This window comes from Dendrobates tinctorius, unplaced genomic scaffold (assembly GCF_039654945.1).
Source record: "Dendrobates tinctorius isolate UK_male_01 unplaced genomic scaffold, ASM3965494v1 ptg000211l, whole genome shotgun sequence".
In the NCBI taxonomy this organism is placed as follows: domain Eukaryota; kingdom Metazoa; phylum Chordata; class Amphibia; order Anura; family Dendrobatidae; genus Dendrobates; species Dendrobates tinctorius.
In genome coordinates this window covers 28,426,101-28,443,528 of record NW_027361878.1, presented here as the reverse complement: position 1 = coordinate 28,443,528, position 17,428 = coordinate 28,426,101, and the positions used below count along the sequence as shown (strand labels likewise).

At 46.1% G+C, this 17,428-nt stretch overlaps 1 protein-coding gene across 2 annotated transcripts in view; it reads left to right on the top strand.

Annotated features, from left to right (window-relative positions):
- The first annotated feature begins 517 nt into the window (after positions 1-517).
- Positions 518-17,428, top strand: part of LOC141058412 (neutral alpha-glucosidase AB-like) — a 34,825-nt gene continuing 17,914 nt past the window's right edge. The window contains exons 1-16 of one of the 2 annotated variants that reach the window (XM_073554661.1): positions 518-642; positions 1,812-1,920; positions 2,519-2,646; positions 2,726-2,905; positions 3,100-3,165; positions 4,347-4,434; positions 5,907-5,973; positions 9,392-9,488; positions 9,763-9,943; positions 10,025-10,178; positions 11,495-11,730; positions 12,540-12,666; positions 12,738-12,817; positions 12,887-13,030; positions 13,108-13,204; positions 13,288-13,389. In XM_073554661.1, coding sequence (XP_073410762.1) covers positions 2,558-2,646; positions 2,726-2,905; positions 3,100-3,165; positions 4,347-4,434; positions 5,907-5,973; positions 9,392-9,488; positions 9,763-9,943; positions 10,025-10,178; positions 11,495-11,730; positions 12,540-12,666; positions 12,738-12,817; positions 12,887-13,030; positions 13,108-13,204; positions 13,288-13,389 — 1,708 coding nt within the window. In that variant the 5' untranslated portion in view covers positions 518-642; positions 1,812-1,920; positions 2,519-2,557. The remainder of the gene's footprint in view (positions 643-1,811; positions 1,921-2,518; positions 2,647-2,725; positions 2,906-3,099; positions 3,166-4,346; positions 4,435-5,906; positions 5,974-9,391; positions 9,489-9,762; positions 9,944-10,024; positions 10,179-11,494; positions 11,731-12,539; positions 12,667-12,737; positions 12,818-12,886; positions 13,031-13,107; positions 13,205-13,287; positions 13,390-17,428) is intronic. The other variant, XM_073554662.1, reaches the window with a different exon arrangement.

The following is a 17,428-nucleotide window of genomic DNA, read 5'->3' as shown; positions in this document are numbered from 1 at the left end:
AGTTTTACTCAATGATTGTCTTCCCCATTCCTTTCTTAGAACCGAGATCGATCTCCTTTTCCTCTGTTATCCCTCCTTGAAGTTTCAGCTGGCCGTCACTATTTAGGGGCGCCTCCATTTCCAGGGGGAATAACGGGGGACCCACCTTCTGCAGATTTATAAGAGCTATTAATAAGATATTTGTTTACAGACGTCAGGAGTGATGACAGATCCTCTTTCCATACCCGGAAGGTGTCTGCATGTTGTCCCTCTGTGTGTCTTGGCAGCACATTACATTTATTTTCTTACTTTTGTGAAGGTTTATAAGGGAAGATCTGTTTGTGATGTTGTCAGAAAAACTCCTCCTGGCCACGGGAAATACTGGTCAACCATATTGGATATGATTGGCTGCACCTTGCCATATTTCAGGACTGAGATAGTCTTGGGGGGGTGATAAACGTGAACCCCTCACCGATCCCCCGTTCTGATCCTTCCAGTTCCTTCTTTGTATAATTTCCCCCTTTGTCACCGTCTCCTGTCTGATCTCGTCCTGCTCTCTTCTAGGCTCCTTGGGCTCGCTCTCGTGTTTTCGGTCTGTCTTACTCCCGGCCTGAGTGTCGATAGGAGCAACTTCAAGACATGTGAACAGAGCTCGTTCTGCAAGTAAGTGACCCGAATATTTCATAGGTCTGTGCACCTTCTCCTACAAAATCACAATGACTGCACCCACTGGAGGACGCGTGGCGCTGGCAGTGCCCGGAGTGCTGTTGCATTGTGCAAGACTCGCTCTGCCACGCGGCTGCTTAGATCTTTCTATGGAAAGTACAGGGGGGTCGCCGGACCCCTTTTCCACAGAGAGCATCAGAAATCTCGTCTCTGGATTCCGGGGAATCTGCTGTTTTAAGTGACGAGTTACCTAATCCCAAAACCACAGGATGGAGCCGCAGGGCTGGTGAGCGGCAGACTGCAGTTATGGCCTCCATTGGTAGCCGCCGCTGACTGATGAGGTCGAGAGTGCAGCCATTCTCGAAGCGGGCGTATTAATAATTGCTCTAATACAGATCTCACGCTGCAGGCTTTCCCTCAGCGGTCACACACAGTCCACACGACTGCACTTAAGTAAAAGGTCCGCTAATAATTAGTTGGTGTTAGAAATTAAAAAGGGCCGTTTGCCTTTCATTAATCTATTTCTTGCAAGGCTACGCCATCAATTTATGATCTTGATGTCTGGGATTCCTCTCTCTGATTCTGAGTGAGATGCAAATTGAAGTTCAGACGTTCCTAGAAATCCCTATAGACGCTGAATAAGCAGGGGAGGCCAACTCCAGTGTCAGTATCGAGGAGTTAGAGACACTGGGGGGTAAATTGATTTTTTTTTCTTTTTTTTTTTTTTTTTAACTCCTCTGATCCCCACACCTTCTATACTCCAGCTCAATAGGTAGAAGGAAATAAGCCCAAAATGGGGTTCTGCACAGCACCTTGTTGAAGAGAGCTCACGTTTAACCTCCATTCATTGTCTGTGAAAGTCCAGCACTCGGCTATTTCCGGCAGTCCCATAGACATTGAATAGAGCGGAGCCTTAATGTGACCACCTCCCAAATCTTTCCAGAAGGTCTCTGCAGAATTTGGTTCTAGGGGTTGCAGTCCCTGGTCTCAATTATTAAGGAAGGGATCCTGTGATCAGCAAGATCTCCTATAATCTTTTATAGTTGAGGAGACCTGTTATAGCCAGGATGGAAAGCAGAGCAGATTTTTATTTACAGCCCCCCATAGTCTGTTCTTTGCTTTCAGTTGGGATAAATATTTGTCTTTTATCACCGATGTTCTTGTAGACGTCAGCGCAAGCTGGAGCCGGGACCCTCTCAATACCGGGCTTTGCTGGGAAGTGCAAAACTGACTGCGGATAAACTTGAAATCCAGCTGATTAACGACAAGACCCAGGTAAGATTTCGGCAGGATCGATTATCCTTTCCCCAGTGTATGCACTGCAAGTCCTCACAGCCCCTGGGTAATTTTTAGGTCTGTATTAAGCCTCATTCACACATCTGTTTTTCATGGATAGAAGGCTTAAGGCTGGGATCACACTACCGTGTGTGATGAAACTCGCACGAGTCTCTTGCATCAGGACCAGAGTTGCGGCTACATGTATCTTTATGAGTGCCGCCGGGTGTTGATACGAGTTTCTCACATCAGACACGGTAGTGTGATCCCGGCCTAACCAGTAAAGTCTACGGGGCTTTTCACATGTCTATATGTCTGGCAGACCCTCCCCCCCCCAAAAAAAAAAAAACAACATTTTTTTTTTTTCTATCGAAGATGCAGATCAATCTCCCCCATTCAAACTTATAGGTCCGCGAAGGTCTCTCACAGCCTACTGATGTCTTCTGAGTTGCATCCTTGTGCTATAACTTTTCAATCTTTTATTTTTTATAATACTGATGGAAATGGATCCATTTTTGGGATGCAATAAAAATGACGTCCGAGTGAGGCCTACGTCTTAGTTTATTTCCTGAGCGGTTCTTGATTTAATCCCTCCTAGGTTTCCCTCCTTCTGGAAGTCTTTGGGCTCCATGGGAACATGACCCGTATTAAGATCAATGAGATCAAGCCTCTAAGACCCCGTTATGAGGTTCCCGATGTGCTGCTCGGGACACCCACCCCTGATAAGTAAGTGAACCCACGTTGGTGTACGTTACGTCCTTACAGCTCTCTTCGCGTACATGTGTACTCACGAATGTTCCGACAGTCTGCAGGTAACCGGACAGGACGATAATACCCTGGAGCTGTCCCTGGGGAGCGAGGAGCACAAGCTTCTGGTGACCGGATCGCCTTTCCGCCTGGACATCCTGGCCGGGCGAGATCTGGTCCTGAGCGTCAACTCTCGTGGCTTGCTTTACTTTGAGGAGTACAGAGAAAGGAAAGACACGTAAGTAATGGAGGGCGCTCACGAGTGATTGGGACGTAATTTTGGGAATCAATCGTTGAATTATTGGGGTTATGGGTTGGGCTTATTTTGACCTGGGAATTGAAACTGAAATGTGTTTTTCTTTCTTTTTTGCTCTATGCCCCATCCCTTTTTTTTCTTTCTGCCCTCTCCTCTCGTGCCCCATCACCTCCCAGTCTCTCGGCTAAAGTTAGTAGCGCTGTCGGTAACATGTGGCATAAAGTGAAGAATCTTTTCTCTAGGTAATCATTGATCCCGCTTGCAAACTTGACTTGACATACATGACTGACATACTCGAGCTTTGACGTAAGAATAACGCAGGTGAGACTTAACGGAGAACTAAAGGCGGCAGGTAGAACTCTAGTAGAGGACCAAGTGCTACTTTTTCTATGGTGCTTTCCATTTTCAAGTGAGACACTGGTTAGAAAGGGTATTCTGATTTCAAAAGACCTATTTTCCCCCAGTGACATGCTTTACTCACCCTCCCCAGGTCCACATCAGAGTTTCCATTGCTGCTCCCAGTATCTGTTGTCTGCAGCGCTGACGTTACTTTGAACTCAGTTGTGAGCTTGGGCACAAGTCGCTGAGATTTACTGATGGGACGTCAGTGCATGGAGAGACTGGTGGACCTGGGGAGGATGAGTAGAGCGGATTTTTTTGCAGCAGTTGCCTTAAGTTAAGGTGCCCATACACTGCAGGCTTGGATTGCCAGCTTTGTAATGTGTTTTGGGGTCTCCCAGTTCTCCTCTTATCCATTCCCCAGTGAAGATGAGCCTCATCCAGAAGGGTCTAGCCATTATGGAGCAGAGATTTGTCCTACAGCGATCCACTGCTATGGCCACTGTTGTGAAGGGACACTTATAACATGCAGGGAAAAAAATCATTTACATATGTCTAGGATTTCATTGCAGTAGAGAAGCGGAGAATATTACAAATTATTTTCTGCATTTCATGTACATTTTCTGTTTGGCGGCTCGGTAGGAGAGTGCTGGAGAGGTGCCGGCTCCAGTCCTACTGAATGTAATATGGTGGTTGATCACCGGAGACGGCAGTCGGTCCGTGCCGCTAATGAAAGCAGATTAGAGACATGGTTACTCCAGTAGTATCAGTCATTTTCCCCAGAACAGGAGATACTTTAACTTGTTCCTTGGCTGCCATTTTTGTACATTTTCCTGGGATGACAGTAGTACGGGCCATGTCCGGGTTTCCAGTCTAAGACTACCGATAGAGAGCTTCACGACCGAGCGGCAGAGGATGACGGCAGTAACCCATTACACATAGCGTTAGACGTCACGCCCCTTCATCATCACGTGCCCTCTTCATCTTCTAACCCTCTCCCTCCTCTCTACCTTGCCTCTGTTTCTCTATGTCCCATCCTCCTGGAAGCGTCACTCCTCACCCCTCGTCTTTGTTCGGCTTGTAGTGATTCTGAGAAGACGGATGAACCCACTGGAAGTGATGATGAAAACCAAGGAGAGGAGGAAGTGGCAAAGGAAGAGGAGAGCAAGAAGGTGAGAAAGGGGGATGACTGATATTTTTCTGGGATAATGTACAAGGGAGGGGAATAATAGACAGAATGCTAATGTGCGTCTGATATTCGGGCACAGTGATTCTAAGGAGGATTGTGCAAGTGGCGTTCATTTTCCTGTCTTAGGCTGGTTTCACATTTGCGTTTTTTTTTGCGGTAATTTAGCGCTAAATAGCGCATGCGTTTTTTTCCTATACTTTGCATGGGATTCGCTTATGTGCGCATACACATGCGTTTGTACGCGTTTTACCGCGCATGCGTTTTTTTGCGGTATGCGCTCGGGCGCACAAAATGCAACTTGTTGCATTTTTTGTGCGTCCGATTTGCCTCAAAAAAACGCATGCGCGCGCAATGCGTTTTTTTACAGCAAGACACCCAATATAAGTCTATGGGTGCGCATATGTGCGCATTGGCATGCTTATGTATGCGTTTTTTTGCACATGCGTTTTTTTTGTTAACCATGGAATTTAGGGGTTTGGGTTAGTTAAGGGGGTTTAGGGTTAGGGTTAGGGTCAGGGTTAGGGTTAAGTATGGTTTGGTTAAGGGTTAGGGTCAGGGTTAGGGTTATGGTTAAGTATGGTTTGGTTAAGGGTTAGGGTCAGGGTTAGGGTTAGGGTTAGGGTTAAGTATGGTTTGGTTAAGGGTTAGGGTCAGGGTTAGGGTTAGGGTCAGGGTTAGGGTTAAGTATGGTTTGGTTAAGGGTTAGGGTCAGGGTTAGGGTCAGGGTTAGGGTCAAGTATGGTTTGGTTAAGGGTTAGGGTCAGGGTTAGGGTTAGGGTCAGGGTTAGGGTTAAGTATGGTTTGGTTAAGGGTTAGGGTCAGGGTTAGGGTCAGGGTTAGGGTTATGGTTAAGTATGGTTTGGTTAAGGGTTAGGGTCAGGGTTAGGGTCAGGGTTAGGGTCAAGTATGGTTTGGTTAAGGGTTAGGGTCAGGGTCAGGGTTAGGGTTAAGTATGGTTTGGTTAAGGGTTAGGGTCAGGGTTAGGGTTAAGTATGGTTTGGTTAAGGGTTAGGGTCAGGGTTAGGGTTAGTAAAGTCATGGTTTGGGTTAGTGTGAGGGGCCACCTAATGTTGGAAAAAAACGCAAACGCGGTAAAAACGCACTAAAAACGCATACAAACGCATAAAAACGCTGCGTTTTTTTCATACATGCTCATAAAAATGCTTGAAAAAAACGCAGCAGTTGTATGCTTTTGTATGCGTTTTTCAATGCGTTTTTTTGCGGGAAAAACGCGCTGCAAAAAAAAGCAAGTGTGAAACAGGCCTTACACCGGCCAAGATGGCCAACATTTAGATGCCTGGCGGGTACCATACGCATCTCAGATTGGCGCGATACCTGCCGTGCCGGGCATCAGACAGTTGCCTTGCAGTGATAGACGTGTTGCAGGACCCCTTTTGGGCAGTGATCTGGTTAGTCCATGTAATAACACTTCCTATATTTTTTATTTTTGGCCAGGAAGAGGAGGATGAGCCAGGAACATGGGAAGAAACCTTTAAAACTCACACGGACAGTAAACCAAATGGTAAGGACTGTGGTGACTGCAAATGGAGATCCCAGCTCAATAATGGAGGGCAAATCCATGAAGTTTCCTCTCGACATTACAGTTCACATGTGCCCATAAAATGTCCTCAGACGAGTCAAGGACCAGTTTCTAAGCCATCCCCAAAATCGGAGGTTCTGGCGAGCTTAGTAGGAGATGCCCTGGTTGCTCTAAGAAATCACAAACCATCCTCTGTATAATAATATATTGAGCTGGTGCGGTCTGATCACATTAAGAGACGGGGAGGTTGGCGTATAAGCCGACCACAGTGGTAAATGGAGAATGCTGCTCCTGGGTGCAGCTATCTCTCCTGTCACTGCGGCCGAGGCACCAATTATAGGAGGTGGGTGCTTAGCTCCGTGTTGGGCATCTTTTCGTTAACGGCATACCCTGTGAATACGCCGATGTTGTCTGCCATGAGACAGCTTCCCGCCACAAGTTATCAGGTCCCCTGATTGTTTCCATCCACCACTGTAGTGACTATACTTTCTTATGTTGCAGACAAACTTTGCTTCTTTCATTCTGCACAATGCCATATGAGATGTGGCAGGACTAGGTTGGAGGGTTATCTCTTACCCCAAACTAGTCTGGCATGACACATGATAGGACTGCTGGACATCTCAGCATGTGGACATTGTGCAGGCATTCCTACCTTCAGGGTTCCCTTGAAGGCCAAGACTCCAAGGCATGTCCCATTAAAGATTTAAAAAAAAAAAAAAAAAATCAAGACCTCTGTGTATGTTACTTTTTTTTTTTTTTTCTCCCACCATATTTTTCTTTTAAAATGCTAGGGACCTAGAAAACCCCAATAAATAATGCACCTCTTGGAGTGAATTTCGTATGTCTCGTTCGACTTATTGGGGTACACAGGATAGTCTGGTGCCACCTGGAGGCTGACGATATTTTTGCATGTAGATAAACTCTCCTCCCCAGCAGACTATACCTCACCTGCTGGAGTCAGGCTTCCTCAGTTTTTGTAGTGTCCGTTTTAGGCACGGTCTGTCTTAGGTTAGGCAGGCGCTAACCATTTTGCTTGGGTGTTTCAGATGGATGTCTCAGGGTAGAAAAGTGTAATTGTGCACTGTTTCACCCATGTAGCGACAGAGCGTACAGGCTGTAATTGTTCAGTACGTGTCTACTTGCATCGGTGGGGCCAGACCAACGTACCGTGAGACAGTATGGTAGTCAGGTACTGGGACGGAGGTCCGTAAGCCAACTACCTCTTGCCTACCACCCCAAATAGTGCGGAACTGAAATTAAAGGGATACGGATCTTCTGGACAGGTAAATATAACCCTCTCGTTCCCCCTGTTCCCCACTCTCTATTCCTGTCCTTGGGGTGGTGCTTACTAGAGGCTTTACGGCTTAGGAGGAATGAAGGGACGGTCCTGTTGCAGAGGCCAGGTGCTGCTGCTGGCTGTCCTACTTGCTTTTCTCAGCGCTCCTTGTCTGGTCAGGGTTAAAAAGGTCAGTGGTCTGAAGGCTTTTGCTGCGCGACTGCCTGTGTATTCCTTCAGGCGTCGTTCTCTATGGATCCACACCAACAGGGTCTGGCCTGCTACCGGCAGAGAGAGAAGAGCAGCTATGCGGCAAGGCCCCACTCCAGCCCAGCAACCTGTTTAACCCCGACCAGATAAAACCAAGGGGCGCTCCGATGGGCAAGTAAAACAGCCAGCAGCAGCACTTGGCCCCTGCAACAGGACTGTCTCCTTTTCTCCTGATCCATACAGCCTCTAGCAACTACCACCCCAAGCAAAGAAATAGAGGCGTATAAGAGTGCGGAACCAGGGAGGAGAAGGTAAGAAAAGGCTCACAACAGCGTTACGCCTGTCCTGAAGATTTGGATCCTTAATCTTCTCCATCCAAACAGGTGATATGTGGGGCAGCAGACAAGAGCTAGTTAGCATATGGACTTCCATCCCAGTACCTTACTACCGACTGTCTCAAGGTACATTAGTCTGACCACACGACGTCAGAGAATACGGACTGAACAATTGCAGCCTGTACTCTCCGTCGTTAAGTGGGTGAAACCATCTATGATCGCTGTTACCCAGAGACATCCATCTGAAACACACAAGCAAAATGATTAGCGCCTAAAGGTACTGTCACACTTAGCGATGCACCAGCGATATGACGCGGTCAGGATCGCTGGTGCATCGCTAAGTGGTCGCTAATGAGCTGCCACACAGGCAGATCTCGCCAGCGACAAAGCAGCGGTCGGGGGTCGTTACTTACCTGTTAGACGAGGCGATCCTGACGTCCTCCCGCCCGCGTCCATGCGTCGCTCGTCGGCGCCACAGGAAGCCCAGCACAAAGCTGACGATGAGAAACGGTGCAGGACGTTCTCGCGCGATCAGCGGGGAGCGGTCGGAGGTAAGTATCACACATAGCGATATCGCTGCTAAGTCACAAAAACCAGGGACGTTATAGTGATATTGCTAGCGATATCGCTTAGTGTAACAGGCCCTTAACCGAAGACAGGTCTGAGACAGACTTTGCCTTCAACTGAGACTGCAAAGATTGTGGAAGCCTGAGTCCAGCAGGTGAGGTATAGTCTGCTGGGGAGGAGCAAGTTTTATTTAAATGCAATGATAGTGTCAGCCTCTAGGTGGCAGCAGACTATCCCATGGGTCTGTGTACCCCAATGAGATTAACAAAATGGATTTTACGATTACTGGGTCCTGGAGCGGTGTTGTTATCTTCACATTACTTTCACAGATATGGATGTTTCATACAATTGTGAAGTACAGTATTCAGATGTACGGGACATCTTGTTCTCCGGGATCCATTTTTGTGCTTGCGACGCCATTTTGTTTACGAGTTAAATTTTGTAACTTAACTAGATGAAAGTTCACGGTTGTTATGAAACCAGACTGTTCCAGCTTGTACAAGATATGAGACCCTAAAAGAATGTGCTATTGTTCTGTTTTCTACGTCACGCAGCTAGGGACATATTCCGATTTTCTTGCAATACTATTGGCTTAAATGTATTACGAATCTATTGGTAGCTGTATTCTTTGCATAATTAAGCAGAATGCTATGTAATGTGAGATTCAATAAACGGGGTTAGTGGTCTGCTTTGATCCTCCCATACAGAGACACATCTCCGTGTGGTCATTCTCAGTTGCTAGCAACATCCTGTGAATTAATTTGGAAATCACCTGGTCAGCCGTGAAGGGTTAATTTAGCCCTCCCTCAACACAACATTTGTGGTCCGAGTACTGCGACGTCTGTACCGGTCACAGCTCATCTGACCCAAACTCATCAGCCTCATGTGAAACTATTAAGTCAGGAGTCCAGCTGAGGGTCCGGACCTCATAGGCCGTGCCCGGACCGTCAGTGTTGGACACTTTGAAACCAGCCAAAATGTGACTCGGGTGTAACGTGTTCATTTGTTGCAGGTCCTTCTTCTGTGGGTCTTGATTTCTCTTTACCGGGATTTGAACATGTTTACGGGATTCCAGAACACGCGGACAACCTCCGACTACGGACAACAGAGTGAGGAGATCTTGTGCACTTCTTTCTGATTCTCATTACATTAATTCCGTCGTCACCTCGCTTACTGATGTCCCATAATTGTGGACCCTCAATATCTTCTGTTCTCAATATATCATGCCCATCCTCACCTGAAAAACCCCACACTGAGGTCATGGAAGCATACTATAGGGGCTGTCTCTTAAAATCATGGTGGTGGTCTTTCTCTCTGTTGCCCTCTTGCCCCTTTTCTCTGCGTCTGTGATCACATTAGAAATGACTGTTTTTGTCCTTGTAGGAGCACAGATCCTTATCGGCTCTATAACCTGGACGTCTTTCAGTATGAGCTGTACAACACCATGGCTTTGTATGGCGCCGTGCCCCTCTTGCTAGCTCACAATGTTCAGCGCACATTAGGTATATTTTGGCTCAATGCTGCTGAGACCTGGGTTGACATCAGCTCCAACACAGCTGGCAAGGTGAGGGCAACGTGGGTCTGAAAGCGATGAATGACACATCGGGGGGATGGCTGGTTGTTAATATGCTTGTATTCCCGGCAGACTCTTCTGGGGAAGATGTTGCAGTACATGCAAGGAGGTGATGAGACACCACAGACGGATGTGCGCTGGATGTCGGAGAGTGGGATCATCGATGTGTTCATTTTACTTGGGCCTTCACCGAGCGATATCTTTAAGCAGTATGCCAGTCTGACAGGTATCTAGCAATTCTTCTTTGTGATACATCGTGCTCCCCACGTTGATTGGCATATGTGCAGAGCGAGCTGTCAATGTGCCGGGTTGTGCAAACCTGTGCCGCACAGTATACTAAGCGATGACTGTAGCTGCTCCGTGCATGACAAAGCCTGTGGCTCCTGGGAGGAAATAAGTTCCTTTTCTCCCTATAGCTGCACTTTCTATAAGGTGGACGGGCAACATTGTAATGCTAATTACCTGCAGATTAACCCTATGTCTGCAGGGATATGGCAATTTCCAAGGTGATAGGTCTGTTGTGTTTTTTTTTTTGTTTTATCAAAAGGAGTGCGGGGCTGATGCCAAAGAGCTTCCAATACACAAGAAAATAGAGATGACACAAAGTACTTGTGGTGTGCGGTCCAGGTATTCATGCACAGCTGCACGAACCGATCATCAGCTGGTATCTGTATATGTCCAGATATCATATGCCTCTGAATGCACGGAGGATGCTGGAATAGGTGATTGAATTCTGAGCAAGAATGTAGGACGGAAGTGCAGAACCAGTTAGATTCATAAGATGCTTGCCTAAAAATGTGTTTTCAGGTCACGACTAAAACTGTGGACACAGAGAAATAATCTGACTGTCTTGGGTAGTGCATTCCAGAGAAATGGTGCAGCACGAGAAACGTCTTGGAGATTAGAGTGAGAACAGATTTTGGAGATGTTAGTCTTGTATCATTAGAAAAGGAGAACACAAGGAGGGCTAAGATGTGGGATGGTGCAGCACTGAGGAGAGCTTTGTTTGGGAGATGGATAAGCTTATATTGTATGCTGTGGTGCATGGGCAACTAGTGCATTGACTGGCACAGCATGGAGGCTTCTGGGTATCATTTGAAAAGGGCTAAGTGCAAACATGCAGGAGGCAGTGATATTTATATAAAAGGTAACAAGACTGCTCACTGCTTTTGTCCCCTTAGAGCAGCAGTTTCTTGTCTTAATAGACCAACTTTTACTACTCTTAGTAAAACTTACAAATCCCTGATCACAGCTGATGTTCTGCAGTTCTAGTAGCGTCCTGCTGACATTACACCAGTTAATCCATACTATATTTCAGCAGCACACCCCAGTACCAGGCAGCTGTATCATCTGCTGACCATGGGCAACTATCATTATTGTACACCCTGGTGATTACAGGAGGAGCAACGCAACCTCGAATATTCCTCATCTTACCAACCACTTTAGCATCCCAGATTGCATATGTTGATTTCAGGAACATCACCAGGAAACTGAAAAATGATCATCTTTGCTAAATGTTTCTTTCTCTCCACCCTTTTACAGGCACCCAGGCTCTGCCCCCATACTTCTCCTTGGGCTACCACCAGTGCCGATGGAATTACAACGACGAGGAGGATGTGCGTAATGTGGATGCCGGCTTTGACGAGCACGATATGCCTTACGATGTCATCTGGTTAGATATTGAGCATGCTGATGGAAAGAGATATTTCACCTGGGACCCTCACAAGTTCCCCACTCCCAAAAATATGCTGACTGGATTGAAAGCGAAGCGCAGGAAGGTAAGATGGTCAGCTTGCATCAAGACTGCATAAGGCTCCACTGACGTCTGCATTGGCGGGACAGCCTTCATATTTATCCAAAGAGATGGCACAGTGTCGACACCTCCAGTAATGACTGACCCCCGCTAACACCATTATTTACTTGTCTGGTGCCGTTTGTATTTGTCATTTGATAGAAATTTTTGTTTTTCTGTTCCTGTAGCAGAGCAGGAGTTCAGAATTCTTTTAAAAGGGGGGGTTGGCCACTTTCGGAAACTCTCTGGGCCCCGGGATGCAGTTTTGCCTTTAAAAAAAGAAAAAACTTAAAAAAAAAAAAAAAAACTATTTTACTAGCCCTCCGTGAGTTCACGGAGTCTCTTCCACTGCTATTGGTTTCTTACTGTCTGCAGCGCTGACATCACGTCGACAGCACTGCAGACAATAATTGAGCTCAGCTGCTGCTTTGCTCAAGTTGACAGCAGGTCGGTGCTGCTGACTATAACTCACTCGGTGCATAGGCTTTCTTGGACCCGAGGAGGGTGAGTAAAGCGCACCTTTTTGTTTTGTTTTTTTGAAAGAAGAAAAAAAAATCTGCAACTTGGGACAGGTTTTTCAAAATGGAAAATCGCTTTATAAAGTAGTTTTGTGTTTTTCTTGTATCAAACTTTAGCCTAGTGACGGGTTTTCCGCGTTACAAAGGAAAAAACTCAAACTTTAAAAAAAAAAAAAAAAAAAGCACCCTCTCTTCAGTCCTTTCTTCTATAGTAGAGGATCAGTTTTTTGACTTGGTGTAGCATTTGTTTTTATATTGCTCTTTTCCTGTATTGCAGATGGTGGCGATTGTTGATCCTCACATAAAAATAGACAGCGCTTATCGGATTCATAGCGAGATCCGGTCTCGAAATTTCTATATTAAATCCAAAGACGGGAGTGACTACGAGGGATGGTGCTGGCCAGGTAGGTCTGATCCATCGCAGACTGCGGTCACGTCTCGGGCTGCCGTGTTTTCTTACGCTCTTCCTTTGCAGGTTCTGCCGCCTATCCCGACTTCACCAATCCAGACATGCGAGCCTGGTGGTCCAGTATGTTCTCCTATGACCAGTATGAGGTGAAGTGCTGCCAATTGTTCTTCAGTCTTTATTTTGTGCCGTTGCTTATGTTCTTGTTTCCTCGTCAGGGATCTATGGATAACCTTTTTGTTTGGAACGATATGAACGAACCGTCTGTATTCAACGGCCCTGAAGTGACTATGCACAAAGATGCCGTACATTGGGGTGGCTGGGAGCACCGAGAGGTTCACAACCTTTATGGGCTGTATGTGGTGAGTACTGCATCGTATGTGTATATGGTGTATGGTATGTGGTCTAGATCCAACCTTCTGCTATTCCATACGTATAGCACAAAGCCACCGCCGAGGGTTTGATCCATCGTTCCGGTGGGAAGGAGAGACCGTTCGTCTTGACCCGAGCCTTCTTTGCAGGGTCACAGCGTTATGGTAAGAGTAACGGTAAAAAACGGGGCTGCTCTGGTACACTGGACATCTGATGGTTACAGGAGAACTTTCCTGTCGTTACCCAGGTGCGGTGTGGACAGGTGATAATGCTGCAGAGTGGGAGCACTTGAAGATCTCTCTCCCCATGTGCCTGAGTCTGGCTCTTGTTGGGATCTCATTCTGTGGAGGTTTGAGCCATTTAATTTTATTTTATTTATTTTTAATTATGGTTTGCAGGGACAGTGCCACTAATTCTTGATTTTGGCCAGGGTCTGACTTCTGTGACCCTCTTTAACCCCTTCACGACCTTTGACGCCACGTAGGCGTCATGAAAAGTCGTGTCAGAACGACCCATGACGCCTATGTGGCGTCATGACTTTAAAGCCCCCCTGCGGGTCGGGTGACCTAGGTCACTGAAAGGTCACCCGACCCGCAGATACAGGGGGCTTTGTTCTTCGCCACAGGGGGCGTGGCTTCGCCCCCACGTGGCTACGATCGCTCTGATTGGCTGTTAAAAGTGAAACAGCCAATCAGAGCGATAGTAATATTTCATCAATGAAAATTGATGAAATATTAAAATCCAGCCATGGCCGATGCTGCTGTAGCATCGGACATGGCTGGAGACACCGATTCCACCCCCCCACCGGCGATCGCCCCCCCCCCCGCAACTGAATGACAGCGGCGATCTGCCGCCGCTGTCATCATCTGCCCCCCCTCCCATTCCCTCCGCTCCCCGCCAGCTTCCGATCCCCCCCCTCACCCACTCTCACCTCCCCCGGCACCTTCTAAGTCCCCCTGTCGCTCCCGGTGTCCGGCGGGTCCGGTTCATGGGCGCCGCCATCTTAGAAAATGGCGGGCGCATGCGCAGTGCGCCCGCCCGAATCTGCCGGCTGCAGATTCCATTCTTTCATTTTGATCACTCTCACAGTGATCAAAATGAAAGAAAAAGTAAATAAACCCCCCGATTATCACCCCCATAGGTAGGCAGAACTAATAAAATAAAGAAAATATTTTTATTTTTATTTTTCCATTAGGGTTAGGGTTGAAAAGAGGGTTAGGGTTGAAAAGAGGGTTAGGGTTAGGGTTGAAAAGAGGGTTAGGGTTAGGGTTGAAAAGAGGGTTAGGGTTGAAAAGAGGGTTAGGGTTAGGGTTGGAAAGAGGGTTAGGGTTGGAAAGAGGGTTAGGGTTGGAAAGAGGGTTAGGGTTGGAAAGAGGGTTAGGGTTGGAAAGAGGGTTAGGGTTGGAAAGAGGGTTAGGGTTGGAAAGAGGGTTAGGGTTGGAAAGAGGGTTAGGGTTAGAGTTGGAAAGAGGGTTAGGGTTAGGATTGGAAAGAGGGTTAGGGTTGGAATTAGGGTTAGCGTTGGAATTAGGGTTAGGCTTGTGGTTAGGGATGTGTTGGGGTTAGGGCTGTGGTTAGGGGTGTGTTGCGGTTAGGGTTGGAGTTAGAATTGAGGCGTTTCCACTGTTTAGGCACATCAGGGGGTCGCCAAACGCGACATGGTGCAACCATTGATTCCAGCCAATTTTGCGTTCAAAAAGTCAAACGGTGCTCCCTCCCTTCCAAGCCCTGACGTGTGCCCAAACAGTGGTTTACCCCAACATATGAGGTATCAGCGTACTCAGGAAAAATTGCACAACAACTTTTGGGGACTAATTTCTCGTGTTACCCTTGGGAAAATAAAAAATTGGGGGCTAAAAAATTATTTTTGTGGAAAAAAATGATTTTTTCATTTTCACGTCTCTGCATTATAAACTTCTGTGAAGCACTTGGGGGGTTCAAAGTGCTCACAACACATCTTACATACGTTCCTTGGAAGGTCTAGTTTCCAAAATGGGGTCACTTGTGGGGGGTTTCCACTGTTTAGGCACATCAGAGGCTCTGCAAACGTAACATGATGCCCGCAGACCATTCGATCAAGTCGGTATTTCAAAACGTCACTACTTCCCTTCCGAGCCCCGACGTGTGCCCAAACAATGGTCCCTCCCCACATATGGGGTATCAGCATACTCAGGACAAACTGGACAACAACTTTTGGGGTCCAATTTCTCCTGTTACCCTTGTGAAAATAAAAAATTGCGGGCTAAAAATTCATTTTTTGAGGAAAAAAAATGATTTTTTATTTTCATGTCTCTGCGTTACAATCTTCTGTGAAGCACTTCGGGGTTCAAGGTGCTCACCACACATCTAGATAAGTTCCTTGGGGGGTCTAGTTTCCAAAATGGGGTCACTTGTGGGGGGTTTCCACAGTTTAGGTACATCAAGGGCTCTGCAAATGTAACATGATGCCCGCAGACCATTCCATCAAAGTCTGCATACCAAAACGTCACTACTTCCCTTCCGAGCCCTGACGTGTGCCCATACAGTGGTCATCCCCCACATATGGGATATCAGCGTACTCAGGACAAACTGGACAACAACTTTTGGGGTCCAATTTCTCCTGTTACCCTTGTGAAAAAAAAATTGCGTGCTAAAATTCATTTTTTTTGAGGGAAAAAAATGATTTTTTATTTTCACGGCTCTGCATTATAAACTTCTGTGAAGCACTTGGGGGTTCAAGGTGCTCACCACACATCTAGATAAGTTCCTTGGGGGGTCTAGTTTCCAAAATGGGGTCACTTGTGGGGGTTTCTACTGTTTAGGCACACAGGGGCTCAGCAAATGTAACATGACGCCCGCAGACCATTCCATCAAAGTCAGCATTTCAAAATGTCACTACTTCCCTGCTGAGCCCCAATGTGTGCCCAAACAGTGTTTCCCCCCCACATATGGGGTACCAGCGTACTCAGGACAAACTGGACAACAACTTTTGGGGTCCAATTTATCCTGGTACCCTTGTGAAAATAAAAAATTGCCAACTAAAAAATTTTTTTTTAGGAAAAAAAAAGATTTTTTATTTTCACTGCTCTGCATTATAAACTTCTGTGAATCACCTGGGGGTTCAAAGTGCTCACTATGCATCTAGATAAGTTCCTTAGGGGGTCTAGTTTCCAAAATGGGGTCATTTGTGGGGGAGCTCCAAAGTTTAGGCACACAGGGGCTCTCCAAACACGACATGGTGTCCGCTAACGATTGGAGCTAATTTTCATTTCAAAAAGTCAAATGGCGCTCCTTCCCTTCCGGGCCCTGCCGTTCACCCAAACAGTGGTTTATGACCACATATGAGGTATCGGTGTACTCAGGAGAAATTGCCCAAGAAATTTTAGGATCCATTTTATCCTGTTGCCCATGTGAAAATGAAAAAACTGAGGCTAAAAGATAATTTTTGTGAAAAAAAGTACTTTTTTTTTTTTTTATTTTTTTTTTACGGATCAATTTGAGAAGCACCTGGGGGTTCAAAGTGATCACTATGCATCTAGATAAGTTCCTTGGGGGGTCTAGTTTCCAAAATGGGGTCACTTGTGGGGGAGCTCCAGTGTTTAGGCACACAGCGACTCTCCAAACGCGACATGGCAAGCGCTAAATATTCCAGCATATTTTCCATTCAAAAAGTCAAATGGCACTCCTTCCCTTCTGAGCCCTGCCGTGCGCCCAAACAGTGGTTTTTGACCACATATGAGGTATCGGTGTACTCAGGGGAAATTGCCCAACAAATTTTAGGATCCATTTTATCCTGTTGCCCATGTGAAAATGAAGAAATTGATGCTGAAAGAAAATTTTGGTTGGAAAAATTAAAATGTCCTTTTTTTCCTTCCATGTTGCTTTAGTTCCTGTGAAACACCTAAAGGGTTAATAATCTTCTTGAATGTAGCTTGAGGGGTGCAGTTTTTAGAATGGTGTCACTTTTGGGTATTTTCTGCCATATAGACCCCTCAAAGTGACTTCAAATGTGAGGTGGTCCCTAAAAAAAAAATGGTTTTGTAAATTTTGTTGTAAAAATGAGAAATCACTGGTCAACTTTTAACCCTTATAACTTCCTAACAAAAAAATATTTTGCTTCCAAAATTGTGCTGATGTAAAGTAGACATGTGGGAAATGTTATTTAGTAACTATTTTGTGTCACATAACTCTCTAGTTTAACAGAATAAAAATTCAAAATTTGAAAATTGCGAAATTTTCGCCAAATTTCTGATTTTTTTCACAAATAAACGCAAAAATTATCGATCTAAATTTACCACTAACATGAAGCCCAATATGTCACGAAAAAACAATCTCAGAATCGCTAGGATGCGTTGAAGCGTTCCAGAGTTATTACCTCATAAAGGGACACTGGTCAGAATTGCAAAAAA